A 15,300-nucleotide genomic window follows, 5' to 3' on the forward strand; every position below is an offset into this window, starting at 1 on the left:
TGCTTGGAGTATTTAGGTAGTATTTATTATATTAATTTTATAAGAAACTACTTTTTTATAGTCCACAGTTATCATAAAACCCAGTTGTAACTTCATACTTACATATAATTACTCTAAAATCATCTTTAAATTAAAATCCCCCTTATTCTCATTCTCTGAAACCAAAAGCTGGCTCTTAGCAGATGAAAACAAAAAAATCCAGAAAACTGATTAACCTCTTGCTAGAAACTGATGAAGGGAAAAAAAAGACACAAATTACTAATTTCAGGAATGAAAAAGAGAACAGCACTACAGATCCTAGAGACATCAAAAGAATAATTAAAATATTATAAAAATTATGCCAATAAATTTAAAACTCAGTGGAATGGACACAAATGATCAAAACTGATACAAGAAGAAACAGAAAGTCTGACTAGCTCTATATTTAACAGCTGAATGCATAAATTAAAACCTTTCCACAAAAGTAACTTCTGGCCCAGATAGCTTCACTTGTTAATTCTGTCACATACTTAAGGAAAAAATAATATCAATTCTACCCACACTTCCAGAAAATAGAAAAGGGGAATAGTTCCCAACTCATTATATGAGATCAGCATTACTCTAAAACCAAATGTCTAAACCAATGTCTAAAACAGACATTGTAATACACATACAAATCTGATGAACATGATGCAAAAATCCTCAAAAAAACACTGGCAAATCAAATTTGCCAATATATAAAAAGAATACTATATAACCAAGTGGGATTTACTCTAGGAATGTAAAGTTGGTTTACCATTCAGCAATCAATGCATGTAATTCATCCTTTTAACAAACTAAAAAAGAAAAACCATATGGATCATCTCAACAGAGGCAGGAAAACATTTAGTGAAAATTTAGCACTCATATACTACCTGACTTAAAGATTAACAGAAACCTACAATAATCAATCAAGACCATGTGATATTCACTTTGATCAATGAAAGAGAATGTCAACATACAGACCAACACATATTGATCAACAGATTCACAAGACATATATCTGACAAAGGACCAGTACTCAGAATACATAAAGAACTTCTACAACTCAACAATAAAAACACAAGCCAGGAAACAAGGGCATTTGAACAGGCATTCCACAAAAGAAATATAAATAGCCAATAACCACATGAAGATTTTCAACATCACTAGTTATGAGGGAAGTACAAAAAAAAATCACAATAACACTACACATTTACTAAAATGACTAAAATTCAAAGGATTGATGCTATCAAGCATAGGTGAGGATTGGATCAAGTACAATTCTTATGTTTGGTGGGTGGGACTTTAAAATGTTATCAGTACTTTGAAAAACCATTTGTCTATCTCCTGTAAGGTAAATATAAAATCTTGCAATTGTACTCCTAAGCATTTACTCAAGAGAAATAAAAACATACATCCACAAAAAGACTTGTAAGTAATACGTAGACCAATGTTCATAGTAGTTTTATTCATAATAGCCCTAAAGGGAAACAACTCAAACATCCATCAACAGATAAATGCATAAACAAATTGTGATATAAAGAGCATCCCCCGCTTTTTCAAAGTTCAAGTTATACCATTTAACTTATGAAAGACCTACATGAGTACTTGTTTTTGCTAACTGAAATAAATCTGAAGAGGATTTTTGCTTTTATGAAAAAAGATGAAAATCAAAAATGGCATTCAGCATTTGTTTTGTAAGCAGCCCTTACAAAGGCAGTGCGCACCACAAGCACCAAGAGTGGCTCTGCCACACTCCTTCCCCAGAACTTACACTCAACATCTCAGCATCAAGCCATCAGGGCTCTAAATTATGTCTGTAACCAACTGTGCTTTACCTCAACTTATTTTGTGTATCCATTAGCAAAATGGGTTTCAAGGCATCAGAAAACCCTAAGAAAGAGGGGGAGAGGCAGTCTAGAAATCCTCAGAAGTTTTTCCATATAAATTAATGGTAATTATTTCTTTGCTTTATGACATTTCAGCTCACTAACAGTTTCATAGGAAAGCTCTACTTTCAGATAGCGGGGAAGAAAAACCTGTACCCATACAATGGACTACTACTTGACTTCCCCTCCAAAAAAAGTACAGTTTAAAGAAAAATGTGGTAATTGTATAATGCTGACCAGTTAACATCACTAGTAATAAGACTTACCAACATTATGTACCTCTGGTATTATGCTCTGAGAAGAGTATACCATCTTTGTGGTGTTCTTCACAAATATGCATAAAACTTCAATCATGTGAAAAAGTATCAGACAAATCCACATTGTGGAAGAGTTTACAAAAATATCTAACTAGTACTCTTCAAAAGTGTCAAAGCAATGAAAAGACATGACTGTTACAGAAGACACTAAGGAAATATGACAACTAAATGCAATGTGGGATCCTAGAATGGAATTAAGAACTTTAGTGGGAAAATTTGTAAAAACTAAATAACATCTATAGTTAAGTTAGTAGTTCTACACGAATGTTAATTTCTTAGTTCTTATAACTGTACTGTGGTCAACTACAGTCAGGTACAAGGTCACCATTAGAAGAGAATAGAGGCCAAATATTATTTTTGCAGCTCTTCCATAGGTCTAAAATTATTTCGTAACTTTTTATAGTTTAAAAATGTTAGGGGTAAAAAAAAAAAGTGAATGAACTATTTACTGACAGACGGAACAACATCAACGAATCACAAAAACATTACGCTGAGCAAAAGAGGCCAAACACAACAGTACATACTAGATGATTCCATTTATATGAAATTCTGAAAAGGGCATACTATACTAACCCACAGTGACAAAAAGCCCTGAGGCAAAGGTGGAGTAAAAGGGAGAACGGACTTCAAAGAGGCAATGAGGGAACTTTTTGGAATGATGGAAATATTCCTTATCTTTTTTTTTTTTTAAGATTTTATTTATTTAGGGGCTCCTGGCTGGCTCAGTGGGTTAAGCCGCTGCCTTCGGCTCAGGTCATGATCTCAGGGTCCTGGGATCGAGTCCCACATCAGGCTCTCTGCTCAGCAGGGGGCCTGCTTCCCTTCCTCTCTCTCTGCCTGCCTCTCTGCCTACTTGTAATCTCTGTCAAATAAATAAATAAAATATTTTTAAAAAAAGATTTTATTTATTTATTTGATAGAGACAGAGAGAGATCACAAGTAAAGCAGAGATGGGGCGGGGGGGGCGGAGGAGAGAAGGGGAGGTGCGGGGGAAGGCGCGGAGCTTGATCTCAGGATTCTGAGATCATGACCTGAGCTGAAGGCAGAGGCTTAAGCCACTGAGCCACCCAGGCGCCCCAGATATTTCTTATCTTAATTGTGGTGGTAGTTACACACGTGTATACATTTTGTCTAACTACATACTTAAAATACTTAAATAAACTAAACTAAATACATACTTAAAATGCATGTTTGTGATGCTCATCACAATAAGTGTAATCCTGAATCCCCACTCCCTATTTTTACATTCCTTCACACACCGCCCCTCTGGTAACCAGCAGTCTGTTTTCTACAGTTAAGAGTCTGTTTTTCGGTTTCTCTCTCTTTCTCCTTTTTTCCCCCTTTGCTCATTTGTTTCTTAAGTTCCACATAAGTGAAATCATATGGTATTTGTCTTTTTCTGACTGACTTATTTCACTTAGCATCATACTCTCAAGCTCCACCCTTTCACGGCAAACGGCAAGATTTCATTCTTTTTTATGACTGAATAATATTCCATTGTGTGTATGTATGTGTATCACATATTCTTTACCCAGTCATCGATCAATAGACAGTCAGGCTGCTTCTCTAATTTGGCTATCATAAATAATGCTGCTATAAACACAGGGGCGCAAGTATCCCTTTGAATTAGTGTTTTTGTAGTCTTTGGGTAAATACCCAGTAATGCAATTCCTAGATCATTGGGTGATTCTATTTTTAATTTTTTGAGAAAGCTCCATACTGTTTTCTACACTGCCCGCACCAGTCTGCATTGACCCCAACAATGCACAAGGGATCCTTTTTCTCCACATCCTCGCCAACACCTGTTGTGTCTGTGTTTTTGATTTTAGCCATTCTGACAGGCATGAAGTGATACCTCATAGTAGTTTTATTTGCATTTCCTTGATGATGAGTGATGTTGAGTATCTTTTCAAGTGTCTGCTGGCCATCTTTTGTCTACTTTGGAGAAATGGCTGTTCTCCCCATTTTTAATAAGATTACTGAGTTTTAGAAATTCTTCATGTATTTTAGATACTAACCCTTTCTCGGATGTCATTTGCAAATACCTTCTCCCACTTAGTAGATTGTCTTCTACTTTTGTTGACTGTTTTCTCCCCTGTGGGTAAGTTTATTTTCATGTAGTTTCTATAGTTTATTTGCTTTTGTTTCCCTTGCCTCAGGGGACCTATCTAGAAAAAAGTTGTTATGCCTGATGTCAAAGAAACTATTGCCTCTGCTCTCTTCTAAGATTTTTATGGTTTCAGGTCTCACATTAAAGTCTTTATTCTTCTTAGTTTTTAACTAATTATCTAAGTTTTTATTTTAATAAAGTATAGTGATTAATTCTTCCACTGATTTATTAAAACTTAGGTATCCAAACTGTTCATTCAATATATATTTACCGAGCACCTAATACATGCCACGCTTTAGGCAACACATAGGATAGGATATAAAAGTGAAAAAGAAAGCCCTTGTCCTTGAAGAACTCACAGGCCAATGTGAAGACAGGCAAGCAAACAAAAGCTGCAAATGATATATAAATTGCTATCAGCGAAATAAGTCAATTGGAGAAAGACAACTATCATATGATCTCCCAGATATGAGGAAATGGAGATGCAAGGTGGGGGGTTTGGGGGTAGGAAAAGAATAAATGAAACAAGATGGGATTGGGAGGGAGACAAACCATTAAGTGACTCAATCTCAGAAAACAAACTAAGGGTTGCTGGGGGGAGGGGGGAGGGAGAGGGGGGTGGGGTTATAGACATTGGGGAGGGTATGTGCTATGGTGAGTGCTGTGAAGTGTGTAGACCTGGTGATTCACAGACCTGAACCCTCGGGGATAAAAACACATTATATGTTTATTAAAAAATAATTATAAATTGCTATCAGGAAATGATGTACCAAGGTGTCATGACTGCAGAGAAGACAATGTCTCACATGAGGCTTCAGAACAAATACAGACTCTTTCCAAGAACTTATCCTGTGAAGCTATTACATTTATTCCAGGGATGGTTATTCCAAATACTCAAAGCTTTCAAAAAACTTTTTAATCTTGTCTCTGTACTTCACGGCACATTTTCTGATGAAAAGTCCTTAGCACTTCATGGGTGTGGTTTGTTTTTTAAATAACAAAAGTTATTCTCAGATAAATTTAATGAATACTATTCTGGGAAACAGGAGAGAGTATAAGCCAATAAACTTGTTTCCCTATGTGCTTTATAAAGTGAAAGTAGTACCATAAGAGGACTAACAATGTTTTTCATACAACACTATTTGTGGAAATAATGTATAGTCTCTCAAGGGGGACTCCTTTAAAGGGCATTACCCTTTTGAGTGCTTAAGTCCTGATTGGTTGTTTAAGGAAGGGAGCTCAGTACTTTGAAATTATACCACACTATAAACTGTCATTGTTCAAAATGATAATTTAAACTTACCATAATAATATATATTATATATTACCATATTACCAGAATTATAAATATTATATATTTATAATACCATATTTATAAATATTACCATAATTATATATATATTATGGTAAGTTTAAATTATCATTTTGAACAATGACAGTTTATAGTGTGGTATAATTTCAATATATATATTATATATATATAAAATATATACAGGTGTGCATACACTCACATACACATATAAATGTATACTTAGATTTGAATCTCAGTTCAGCTACATCAAAGTTAAACACTCTTGGACAAAGTTCTTAGTGTCCTAGCATCATCTATAAAACGAAGACCACAATAATATCTGTTTCACAGAGTTTTTGTAAATATTAAATAAGTAGCATGAATGAGATAATCCATGTTTTAAGTGAGATAATCTATTATTAGAACAGGACTTCCTTTGCACATAATAAGCACTTAATAAATGTTAATAATTATTATATTTATATATAAGCAAAGTATATTAGTATCTTCACTAAGAGTAATAAGTATTAAAATATGAAGTGGGATTTAAAAAACAAGTGAAAAGAAGCAATCATAAGGTATCTTTAAAGTTTAGAGACTTTTTTCAGTGAGTTTCTCATTAAACAAGAGAACTCATTTTTTCATTGTTCTGCAGGAACATGTAGTTATCTCAATGCTCAGTAACAAAATGTGCCTGAACACCACAGGTTTTCAGTAAATACTAACAACTACCTCAATACAATGAAATTGTCTTAATAAGGGGTTATTTTTCTTCCCATTAACTTATTCTTCCCATTAACGTATATTTCTGCTTTAGGTAGTATCTCTTTCAGCTGAATTATCTTACCATTACTTTCCCTGGAGAGGTAAAATTCTACAAATGAGAGAGACTGTAGGATTTTCTCCCAATCTGGAAAGATCTACCCTGAGAAAGTATAGTACTTCCAACTTCCTTTCTGAGAAGTGATCCTAAAAGTGGCTGTGTCCAATTAGAAAAATATGTAAGAATAAAAATGCAGCAAAAACAACTTTAAGGCAATAGAAAATGAAATAAACAACAAAGGGTACAGAGGGAAGAAAGGGAAATGTAAACCAAGTCAGTGTAGATTTTTAATATATAGTTTGGTACATAGCATGGCCACAACTATGTGAAATGACCTATAAACTGCATGTGTTCATTTTTGCATTATTCTATTATAATACATATTTACATACATTTATAATACATTTATATGTTATAATGCATATTATTATATTAGCCTAAATTGAACATCAAATTGAGATCTAATTTGAGATGGTCTCAGTTTTCTAATATTGTTATAAGAGGTTTCTAAACATAAGTAAATTTATACATTTTAACATTTTTGTGTAAAGACAGTATTTTTTTAGAGAAAATTTCTGAAAGATTCTTTTTCAAGTGTCAAGACAATACACACATGCATGCACATCCATATATACACATGCACTCAACTCAGTCCTTCATCTCTACTACTTAAGTGACTTTTTCACATCAAAATCAAGGAATTTTTAATAAAAACTTCGTAACTTCTGAAAAGATCTTGCAAATATTAGCTAATCCATTGATGATTTCAAATATATCTCAGAGACAGGAAGGGAAAAACAGTATGCGTTGTGTTTAAAGTCTATCTGATAATGAACAAAGCAAATAGCTCTAATTTTTAAAAAGTCTTTACATAGTGTATTTGTAATCATTTCAATGGAAATAAACACATTTTCCATTTGTCTTAAGAATAACATTAAAATTTTTAACTGATAAAAAAGTTTTCCTTTGGAAAAAAAAAAATAGTTTTCCTTGGATAGAACAAAAGATACAAAACTCCACCATTGAAGAACAGTTTTAGAGAGTAAAGCCAAAAGTGCCCTGATATACACATTAATGTATAATTTCATCATACTATTTCTTACTAGGGACTCTAAAATAATTTAGCACTTGTTCCACTTACGCATCTTATGTAAATCTATCTTATGTAAATCTCAAGGATATCTGGTAATCTCAATATTCATAAATATCAATGGAAGGAGCTTTGATAACAAGAGCTTCTAGTAGCTAAGTATAGGATTAAATAAATGTTTACTGAATTGCCTCCTGTAGACTCACTGTGTTATACTTAAAGCAGTTTTTAAGCAGTCAAAAAGTGCTACTCACCAGCAAGTGTATAATCCATATCAAAACCAAAACACTTTATTTTTTCCATCGCTAAACTTCGGTTCACAAACACCCTAAAAAAAGAAGCAAAAAATGGTCTCTCAATTAACACTGAAGCAAATCCTCCACAAAATTCTTAAGTTTAATATAATTATTTGGTTATCTTTCTAGATTTTTTTCATTTAAATACCAATATTAAGATTCATAACAGGAGCACCTGGGTGGCTCAGGTGGTTATGTATCTGCCTTCGGCTCAGGTCATGATCGCAGGATCCTGGGATGGAGCCCCCACTCCCGCAGCAGGGCTCTGGCTCCCTGCTCAGCAGTGAGTCTGCTTCTCCCTCTCCCTTTGCCCCTCTTCCTATTTGTACCCTCTCTCTCCTTCTCAAATAAATAAATGAAATTTTTAAAAAAGGAATGCCTGGGTGGCTCAGTCATTAAGCTCAGGTCATGATTCCAGGGTCCTGGGATAGAGTCCTGCATCAAGCTCCTTGCTCAGCGAGGAGCCTGCTTCTCTCTCTGCCTGTTCCGGCTGCTGTTCCCTCTGCTTGTGTCTGACAAATAAATAAAATTTTTTTTAATCTTAAAAGAAATTCATAACTAGAATTCTTCAAGTCCTTCTTATAAATGAAATCAGATTATTATATGGAAATATATGTATTTTCTTACTGTGCCATGTGCTAAAGACTTCAGAGAATCAGCTCTCTTTTTCTAAGTCTGAGCCCCAAGACAAGCTTATTTTTGAGGTTTTATAATATATTCATTCATTTATAATTTATTTAAACAGTGTTCATTTAAAGCTTACAACATGCCAGATACTAAACACATAAACATAAATGGATTTGTTCAAACACTGAATGCTTACTATGTCCCAAACAAGGTACATGATACAGCAGTGAATGAACAAGAGTACCAGCTATGGAACTTCTATTTTCATTTACATTCTCTGTCCTTGCGGCATTCAGCCTAGTAGGAGAGACACTTACGAATAATTTTAACAACTCAATAAATGCTACAAAATAAGACAGAGGCAAGAATACCACTTCCTTAGAGACTAGAAGAGATGTATGAGCTGAATCTTAAGCAATCAGTAGAAGTGTTCCAATTGGACAAAGCGACAAAGGCAATCCAGGCAGAATAACCAAGCAAGGACAAGGTTTACAATGAACTATAAAACATTTACTACAGCTGGAGCTGAGGAGTTTTCTTTGGTTTTGATTTTCTGATTGTTTCTGCAAAAGGAGGTTTTCCAGAAGGCAGGGGTAGGGAGAAGGGGCAATAAAAGCTATGGAGCTAAAACGGTTAGTAGGAGTTAAAATCATGAAGACTCTGTATGCCACATTAGAGTCTGGACTTTATTGTGCAAGCAAGGACAAATTATCAGATTTTGAAGAAATGAAATAATCAGATTCAAATTTCAGAAAGATCACTTTTGAAGATACATTATACATTTAGGGAAAACTAAATGTGTAACAGAATGGTAAATCATCAAATGATGATGTTTTGGGCTAAGTTTTAATCATCTCTGAAAACAAAAGTATCCTTTTGGGGTACCTGGGTGTCTTAGTCAGTTAAGTGACCAACTCTTTTGATTTCGTCTCAGGTCATGATCTCAGCATCATGAAATCAAGTCCCACATTAGGGTCTGTGCTGGACATGGAGCATGCTTGGGATTCTCTCTCCCTCCTAACCTCTCCCTCTGCCCCCTCACCCCTCTCTTAAAAACACACTCACACACATCCTTTCTAACTCATCTCCAGCTCGACAGCCAGAATTATTGAATGGTTTATCCTCTTATTACCAAACCTTTTCTTTGCCTTCATTTTAGAAGTAACTATGAGAAATGAGAATGCTACAAGTCACCTAGAAAACTTCTTTAAAAAATAAGATGCCTGAGCTGGGCTCCTATTCATGATGTAGGTCACTAATCTCCAAAGAGGAGTGACTATACCAGTAGATGCAGAAGATGTCACTCGGTATAAAAAAAAGACATCAGAACTTTTACTGATACTTATTTCATCATTTAAATACGCCTAATTTGTATATGTTTTCTACTATATATAAATAAGGACAACAGTACACGAAGGGATGAATGTTCTACGTTTTAACTGATGGAATACTGAGGAGTTTGATAATCACTAATCTGGGTAATGACTCTTCAACAACTCATTTACTATTTCAAATTTTTTTTTATTATTTCAAATTTTAACAGAAAACTTTCCCTCTCATCTCAGAATGTATGCACCAATTTTAAATGCAGACCAAAAATCAAGTATTTGCTTAGAAATATTTTAATCAAGGACTTAAAATCAATAGACCCTTAAATTAAGAATGATTAATCTTCTGAAAAATATGAAAATCACTACTTATCTTAGTGTGTTATGCACACTAGATTAGCTCTATAAAACCCTTAGTTCCTGAGAACTAAATCCTGAGAATTAATGCCAGTATTGGCATTTAGCTCCTTATCTCTGTAATACTGTAGATTAACACTTTATTTTTCTAATGGGATTATGTACATCAATTATGCTTTAACCAGTTTATCTACTAAGTACAGATGAGCTATATATGAAAGTCAATGTTTAGAATCCAGGTAATACTGAGTCTTGTGTATTAGCTTTGCCACCGACTAATGGTGGACTATGTTTTATATTATATATATTTATATTTATAATTCTTCTTACCCTCAAATTACTGTAGGAACAGTCCTTTGGATTTTTGGCTTCCTATGCAGATAGATGTTTTTTTTCTTCCCTTTTCTTGGGACTTGTTTTTCCCTTAATTAGACCTATTGGTCTCCTATTTTAAGTTGCCCTAATATAGGTCCTTTTTAATGGATGGGAGGGAGAGAGAAGCCTAATGCATAGCTGAAAGACACAAGGAACTATAAGGTAAGTGACACCCACCCAAATCTTTTTAAACACCCACAAACCCAAATATGTCACCATGATCTTTCTACCACTTCATCAAAATTTCACCCTCCTTTTACTGATAAAAGCATCTACTTTTACTATCAAACCTTTTCTCAGTTACGTAAATCCTTTTGAAGGCCAAGAGGGGTAAGACACAAAGCAATGGTTCTAACTCTGGAAACCAAATGTTGCCACTGAAGATTATGTTTTTCAAACACACTCTCAATTCAGGCTAGAGGCCAACTGGATCAAATCCTTGATCAGAGCCCAAACAGCTGACATGCCTAAAATATTCTATGGGAATTCAGGCAGGAATGACTGGGAAGATTCTTGTGATACAACCCAGGAGGGATATATGCTGGGATCATATGATAAAAGAAACAGCTTTGTTTCTGATAGAATGATGTGAGCTGGTTTCAGGCACAGCTCAAATCACAGGGTAAAAAATAGACTTTGCTAATATCAATCAATCAGTGCTAAAGGCTGAAAGAAACTATCAACAGACCCAGCAAGATAACTTGCCAGTTTCTCTCTTGGTCAGAAAGAAAGTTTAAGCCTGTACTCCTTTATCACATTATTTTAAGGATATGAAGATTATAATGCATCTTAGGTGTATTATCCATAGAAACTCTTGGAATCACATATGTTTGGATTATGAAAATCTATTGTTTTTGCCAAAATTATCACTGCTAAATATCCATCAAATTGCACTCCTTCCCCTTTGATTAACTTGTCACCTTATTAAATCAACGCATTTGTTGAAAACCTACTATACAGCCCACACCACTTTGTTTCAGGGATTAGACTGAGTGAGCAAAGACTCTTTAGATGCCTAACTTAAGGAAATAAGATGTTGTCTTATGAAGACCTTCAACTAAGTATTATCTTTTCATTTTCATTCAAAATAAGTAACCTCATCCACAGAAGCAATTCCTGAATTTAAGAAAGAAGCAATCACTCCTGTCTCCTCTTCTCATTCCTATTACTAAACAACAAGAAAAATCTCACATATGTTTTTTCATCTCTTCTTTCCCTAATTTTTGCTATAAAACATGGGAGGGAAGGGTAATAGGCAACTAAATCTAATCTGTGTGCGTATATCTAAAGTGTATTAAGTAAACCTATAATGACAAAAGGGAACAGCTGGATCATAGAGAACTGCAATAATACATACTCGAAGATTTACAAAGATAATAAACATCCAAAGGCTGGAAGTGTGCACTGACTTCAGGAGAGAGGCAGCCTGGAGCCAGAAATATCATGTCTCCAGGATACAGTCTTCAACAGAAACAATCTCTTGGCCTCAAACTCATCACTATTCTTTACTGTTATAACAAAAGAAGAGTATTAGGCACTCTATCAGTTAAAAGGCTGACTCACTGTCCCACCATACATTTAAAACACAAGATCGAATCTGCTTGGAGAATTCAAAAATTTCTGTTGGTCCCAGGGCCTTGACTCTGTCTTTGCCAATGCCAATTTACTTGTGTCACTTTTCTAAATTATTAACCAGCGGAACACACTCCACTATAGAGCTCCACTTCAAGAATGTGAATACATTTGTGAAATTAACTTTCCAAAACTTACTTTAAATAAAGCACGAAGTCTCCAAAAGCACGAGTGATCTAAGCATCCAACCTTAAAATGCAATTATCAGCCAGAAATTCCTACATATTAAGGCATTTGATACAGATTTGAGCATTAACAAGAGAAACAATCTTTAGGAAACAACACATAAAACCTGGCACTATGAAACCAGGCACAGATTTAGACAGAGAAAAATATAACAGCTTTTACAATCATATCCTACCACAGTAAGGCATGAAATTTAAAGAAATTCTATCCAAGTAAATATACATATTAACCATAAGAAGTAAGACTATGTGTTTTAAGAATAGGGATCTAATATCTTCATATTTAAGGCACATGAACATGCAATTTACTAAATTTGGAATTTTGTAAGTAGCAAACTCTTAGTGGTTTTGAGATTTAAATCGTAATTCAAAGCAGCATTACCTCATCTGTCACTGGTTGCCGTTCTGCAGTGTGTGAAACTATCTGAGTCAATGAGTTCTTGAAGTCACATAACAAAATTCTTCTTTAAGCTCCTAGTATAATTTGATTCTGTGTAACTTTAACCTCACTTCAAAAAGACTGCTTTAGTCTGAACCAAGCCCCTCAACAGCATGTATCTCTGAGACTGTTGGAGAAAACACCTCTGTGTCTAATTTAACTTGTCATTGGATATCACTGTTGCTCCACACAAATCCATTTGGAATAGAGTTTCTTTGGCGATGGTGAACTTTATCCCTAGCTCCTCCCCCTGCCTAGAGTCACAATTTCCTGGCCAAGAGCCCAGCAACAGTTACTGCAACAACAAATGAGACTAAAGATGCAAGTATAAAATCTTCTTAGGCATGTTTTGGTTATGGGTTTGTGTAATAATAAACTCAAAGCTTGTTGCAATGAAAGAAAAGTTACAAGTGCTGTTTCGAGATCAGATCGAGAGTATAAATTTAGATTATGAACCAAACAATGTCTCTTTGTATGTTGTGTGTTTACTTAATAAAAATATGCCGTAATGTGGATCTCTGTTGAATATCTAATTTAGTATCTTTCTCCCCAAACTAGTTTCTATTTCTACTTTTGACACTCTCATTTTACCACTCAACCCTAAAATTGACGTAAATATTGTTTCCTCTCCCTCAAATCCACATCATCTCATTTGCCTTCATTTAAATTTCCAAATGTCAAGGGTGCCTGGGTGGCTCAGTTAGTCAAGCGTCTGCCTTCTGCTCAAGTCATGCATGATCCCAGGGTCCTGGGGAGCAAGGAGCCTGCTTCTCCCTCTATCCCTCCCTCTGCTCATGCTTTCTCTCACTCTCTCTCAAATAAATAAATAAAATCTTAAAAAAAAATACATTTCCAAATGTCTATCAAAACCAAATCTTCCATTTAATTCATACTGCTATCAACTTGTCCAGGTCCTTGTTAACTCATTAACTCTTCAGCAATCACCTTCCAACTGTTCTGCCTGTGCACTAACAGCCAAACTGATTGTTTTGAAGTACTGCTATTCAGAGTGTGGTGTGTGGTCCACAGACCAATACTCTTCTGTGAATGGTTGTGACAAATCCTTAGCATGATACATACAGAAATTGCAAGTATTCAGAAACTCTCATAGCAATTGTGAAACTTTACTTTTGTTGACTGTAATAAAAAAAAAAAAAATGCAGGGGTGCCTGGCTGGCTCAGTCCAAGGAGCAAGCAACTCTTGATCTCAGCGTCATGAGTTTGAGCCCCATGTTGGGTGTAGAGATTAAATAAACTTAAAAAAATATAGAGACCCCCAGGTCTCTTCATTTTCCTAGTAATTCATTTTTACTATATTCTGTAAATGCATCAATTTGAAAAGACTGGGATGAAAACAAAACAAATGATCTCCCATCACTGATAGTTTGAGAAGAACCATCCCGAAGCCCAGCTCCAGCCATGCCACTCCTTTAGACGTTCCCCACTACCTACCCAAATTATACAAGTTTTTGTAACTCAAGGAGTTCAAAGCTTTTCACCATCTTTCCAAAATCAGTTTTATCTCATATTGTTCCATATCATGCACCTTTTGCTCCAATAATCAAAATGAACTACTCACTATTTCCTAAAGGTACCCTGAGGCTTCGTTTACACTGTTCCCTATACCTGACATGTTCTCCTCAGTTATCTCTAATTTTTCAAGACACAGCAATCTCACCTGACTTCTTCAAGAAACCACTCTGGCTGTGCCACATAACTACAGGCAGAGATGCCTCTGGGTCTCAGATTTACTTTTCTACTTAATGAAAGAGTATTATAGAGTTGTGATCCATCTGAGAAGTTTGAATATTCAAAATCCTTTATTTTGGCTTGTGGTATATTTTGTCACATACATAAAATACACAGGTAGTTCTTTTATTCTTTACTGGATTATAAACTTTGAGGCTATGATTTATTGCTTTCCCAAAACTTACCATAAGGCCTTATATAGAGCAGACACAACATTTAGTTGAGTACTGGGTTTCTTTTGGAGGTAGTAAAAATGTTCTAAAATTAAACAGGGATATTGGTTGCACAACTCTGTGAATACACTAAAACCACTGAACTGGACACTTTAAAAAGTGAATTAGGTGGTATGGGAACTATATTTCTATAAAGTTCTTATTTAAAAAGCATAATTGCAAGACCTCGTTCTGCCTTTGTGTCCCTATTCTTCAGAAAAAAGTATGCTTGGTGATATAAAAATATATAGGTAAGAACTTTCTAATTTATGAAATGGATTCCTAAAAACTGAAATTCAAATACCATGGATATACAGACACAATAAAATATTCTGGACTAGATTTTATAAAAGAAAAAATGATTTAAGTAGCATTAGTTTTTGTTTTCATAAACTTCAGCCAATAATTTACTAATAAGTCTGAATATTTTCTCTGAAGAACACCTTCAGGAGGGATACATTTTATCACATTGTGCCAAGAGAACAGCAGCCTGTGCTTTTAGAGCCTGAACACCAGGGGCGCCTGGGTGGCTTAGTGGGTTAAGCATGGGGCTTCAGCGCAGGTCATGATCTCAGGATCC

General features: G+C 34.9%; 1 protein-coding gene across 4 annotated transcripts in view; it reads right to left on the bottom strand.

Moving 5' to 3' along the window:
- Positions 1–15,300, bottom strand: part of NT5C2 (5'-nucleotidase, cytosolic II) — an 89,462-nt gene that overhangs the window by 36,844 nt on the left and 37,318 nt on the right. For 3 of the 4 annotated variants that reach the window (XM_044240416.1, XM_044240417.1, XM_044240418.1), the window contains one exon: positions 7,775–7,848. In XM_044240416.1, the coding sequence (XP_044096351.1) occupies positions 7,775–7,848 (74 nt within the window). Of the gene's footprint in view, positions 1–7,774; positions 7,849–12,702; positions 12,723–15,300 lie in introns of those variants that run through there. The other variant, XM_044240419.1, reaches the window with a different exon arrangement.

The sequence above is a fragment of the Neovison vison genome, chromosome 2 (assembly GCF_020171115.1).
Source record: "Neovison vison isolate M4711 chromosome 2, ASM_NN_V1, whole genome shotgun sequence".
NCBI lineage: Eukaryota > Metazoa > Chordata > Mammalia > Carnivora > Mustelidae > Neogale > Neogale vison.